Below are 3,296 nucleotides of genomic sequence, written 5' to 3' on the forward strand. Positions count from 1 at the left end.
ACTGCATAGTTGTCAAAAACAGTTGGTACATATTCAGATGGAAATTTGTTTGTTGTATAGGATATCAGGAGACATGTTTTACCAACAGCACCGTCGCCCACAACAACGCACTTAATTGTCTGCATTGTGGAAATAGTTTAAATATTTCAAATTTGACGTTGACCTCAGCTCCTTCACCCGGGCCTCTAGAATATTTCTGACATCCCAAAAGTTCTATCATTTCCTTCCTGGTCATTCCTCCTTCCTCAGAACAGTCTTTGATTTCTATAAATTAGATTTCTCTCTTGTAGAACTTAATAGAAATGGATTGTCAGACTGTGGAGTTATATGTTCAGTATTAGATGCCTGTTCAGCATGTGCCAGGCTCTGGGTTTAATCCCCAGCATTGTGAAAAGAAGGCAGGTGGAGAAGAGGGAGGATGGGAGAGAAAGATGGAAGGAAAGAAATGAAATGTTAGCCCATTTCTCCACCCCTAACAGACATAGTTTTGGAGTCCCATGTATTCCCATATGAATCCATCTCCCAAATATTTCTCCCCATCTCTCAGCCTTAACCCTTTCCCAATTTGTATATTTCTGATAACATTCCTAGTCTGTGGAGATGTAGTATCTTGGCTTTAGCACCGCTACATTTTTATTTATTTATTTTTACAGAGAGGGAAGGATTCTTTTTTAAAAAATTTATCTACATACCAGGAAGATAGCTCCAGGAAGTGGCATAAGCACCTGCCTGGAAAGCACAAGGTCCTTAGTTCAATCCCCAGTACCAAAATTTAAGAAAAAAAAAAATTTTACCCAGAGGTACTGTTCAGATTAATAAATGTTCAAGTTTTGCCTTGTTTGCTTTAGTTTTGTTTGTTTGTTTGTTTGTCTTTGGTCTTTTCAAGACAGGGTCTCACTATGCAGTTCAGGCTGGCCTTAATTAAGCTCACTCACTTTGTAGCTCAGACTAGTCTCAAACTTGCAGTGATCCTCCTGCCTCAGCCTTCCAGGTTCTGGGATGTGCCCAGATGTTTCATATCTTCTCTCTCTCTCTCTCTCTCTCTCTCTCTCTCTCTCTCTCTCCTTAAGACAGTACATCTTAATGAATAGAGGGATTTGTTCTAATAGTGTTTGTAAATAGGATATCATGTCCGCATCTTGTACAGCAATCAACCACTAGGAAGAATATATGCAATGTGTTAATTATTGAAACTGTCCTACCAATTTGGTTTGAAACTGTCTCATTGCTATTTGTTTCTCAATAAAATTATGGGAAAAAAATAAATAAAATTAATGACATTAGATTGCATTTTTTTGGTTTTTTAAATTTTTGTTATGCATTTATCTTTTGAAAACACCATTTGGACAATTTTTTTTAAAAAAGATAGTACAAATCGGAAATAAAACAGAAAAAATTGTGAAACAATTTCATTTAACAAAGTAATATGAATTTTACACTATTTGTTGTATTATATAGTGTCTTCCAACCAGTTATTCATATTACTAGATATATGCATATAATTCAAGTATCTTTAAAAGAAAGAAAAATGATGTTTACAGTTTAAACTAAGTTCTCTTTTACCAGAATTAGTCACTGTCCTGAAGTCCATGAGTTTATTCCCACATATACTGTATACTTTAATATTTAAATATATTATATTTTAAGCTTTCATATAAACTTACATATCTGTCAACACATTTTCATTTAACATTTTTAGAGTTAACCATGTTGGTGCATATGGATGTAATTTATTTGTGTCACATTCTTGTATGAAATTTATTTAGCCATTCCTTTACTGGTGTCTAACAAAGTCATTTCTAGTTGAGACTATTCTATATGCTTCTGTAGTAAACCTCCTTATCATACTTTGTTTCTTATGCATATTTCCTGGAGAACATGCACAAGATTGTGATCTACATACCTGAAGTAGAGTTGCTCAACCATAAGGATTACTCTCCCGAATGTCTTTTTTTGTGTTTGTGCATCGCTAGCTCATATTCTTAGCCCATGTTAGTATCTGGATGTGAGTTCTGTACCAGAATTTTGCCTCTTTACTATAATTGAAATTTTTATTGCCATATGTTTTGAGTTTGTGTTTTCTTAAAGTATGTTTTCACCATAAGCTTGAAGGGCTACTTTGACCAGATACATGGGAAGCGTTTTAATCCTTTGTCACTACGAACATTCCTGTCTGTTTTCTTCTCTTGTTGCTAGGACAAAATACCTGATACCCAAAATGAAAGAAAGAAAGGTTTACTTAGCTCATAGTCAGTGGAGGTTTCAGTTTCTGTACAGAGAGCAGCCATTCATAGCAGTGGCAAAGAGCAAGAGCAAAAGGATTGGCAGCAGTTTAGTCAGCTAGCCTCTTTCACTCCTTACATTGTAACACAGACTATCTGCCCCAGGGCACTCACACCCATAATCCCAGCACTGGATCAAGAATCGATCACAAACTCCAGAAGCCACCCTATGACTGCATAAGGCTTTAGGGGGACAACTAGATACAAACCATAACAATTCCATTTTTTTTTCCAGATCTTTTGAACAAATGGTCACCATGTTGAGATATTAGCTGTCACTTGTGAGTATGCCCACGTTTGAAAATGGCAGAGGGAAACAACAATGAAGAGGTAATTCACTTGAATAGTTTTCACTGCCAAAGGGGACAAGGTAAGTTGTTTGTTCTCACTTTCTCTTGTCCTTTGTTACTTTTTCATTTAATATTGCAGACAGTATCTTCTTTGAAATGAACCTATTATGCTCTGTTGAAAATTCAGAGACATTGAGTTTTTAGATGTCAGTACATCAGGCATGAAGGGACTTGTCAGACTCCATTTGTATCAGATAATGATAGCTACAGCATGAATGAAATTGAAGATTCCCCTATCACAGTAGATTAACTAGCCAGGATATAAGATGTGAATATGTAGTCATTGGACCTGAAGTTGTACACTGTGGAGGAGTGTTAGTTCTGCTTTTGCTGGAATGGTGATGGCACAGCCATGCTCCCAAGCCTGCTAAATGTATAGGTAGGTGCTGCTAAACATTCTGCTCTCTTTATTCTACATTTAGCTTTTTTCCCCCAGAAGATTCTGGTTTAGGCTTATGGAAAATTTTAGGGCATATTTTTGTTTGTTGTATAGTATCCAAAACTTTGGCAAGGGCTGGTGAGATGGCTCAGTGGTCTAAAACACCTACGTAGAACAAGCTAAGCTAAGCAAAGCACAGGGACCGCAGTTCAATCCCCCAGCACCACATGCCAGCCAGCCCTGCCCCCTGGTGGGCTGAGCTGGCCAAACACACGTTCACACAAA

The 3,296-nt window shown here is 37.1% G+C and overlaps 1 protein-coding gene across 2 annotated transcripts in view; it reads left to right on the top strand.

The window, feature by feature from the left end:
* Window positions 1–3,296, top strand: part of Rnf216 (ring finger protein 216) — a 170,848-nt gene that overhangs the window by 17,809 nt on the left and 149,743 nt on the right. For both annotated transcript variants that reach the window (XM_004629597.3, XM_004629598.3), the window contains exon 2: window positions 2,518–2,652. In XM_004629597.3, the coding sequence (XP_004629654.1) occupies window positions 2,586–2,652 (67 nt within the window). In that variant the 5' untranslated portion in view covers window positions 2,518–2,585. The remainder of the gene's footprint in view (window positions 1–2,517; window positions 2,653–3,296) is intronic.

This window comes from Octodon degus, unplaced genomic scaffold (genome assembly GCF_000260255.1).
Source record: "Octodon degus isolate 3935 unplaced genomic scaffold, OctDeg1.0 scaffold00031, whole genome shotgun sequence".
NCBI classification, from domain to species: Eukaryota; Metazoa; Chordata; class Mammalia; order Rodentia; family Octodontidae; genus Octodon; species Octodon degus.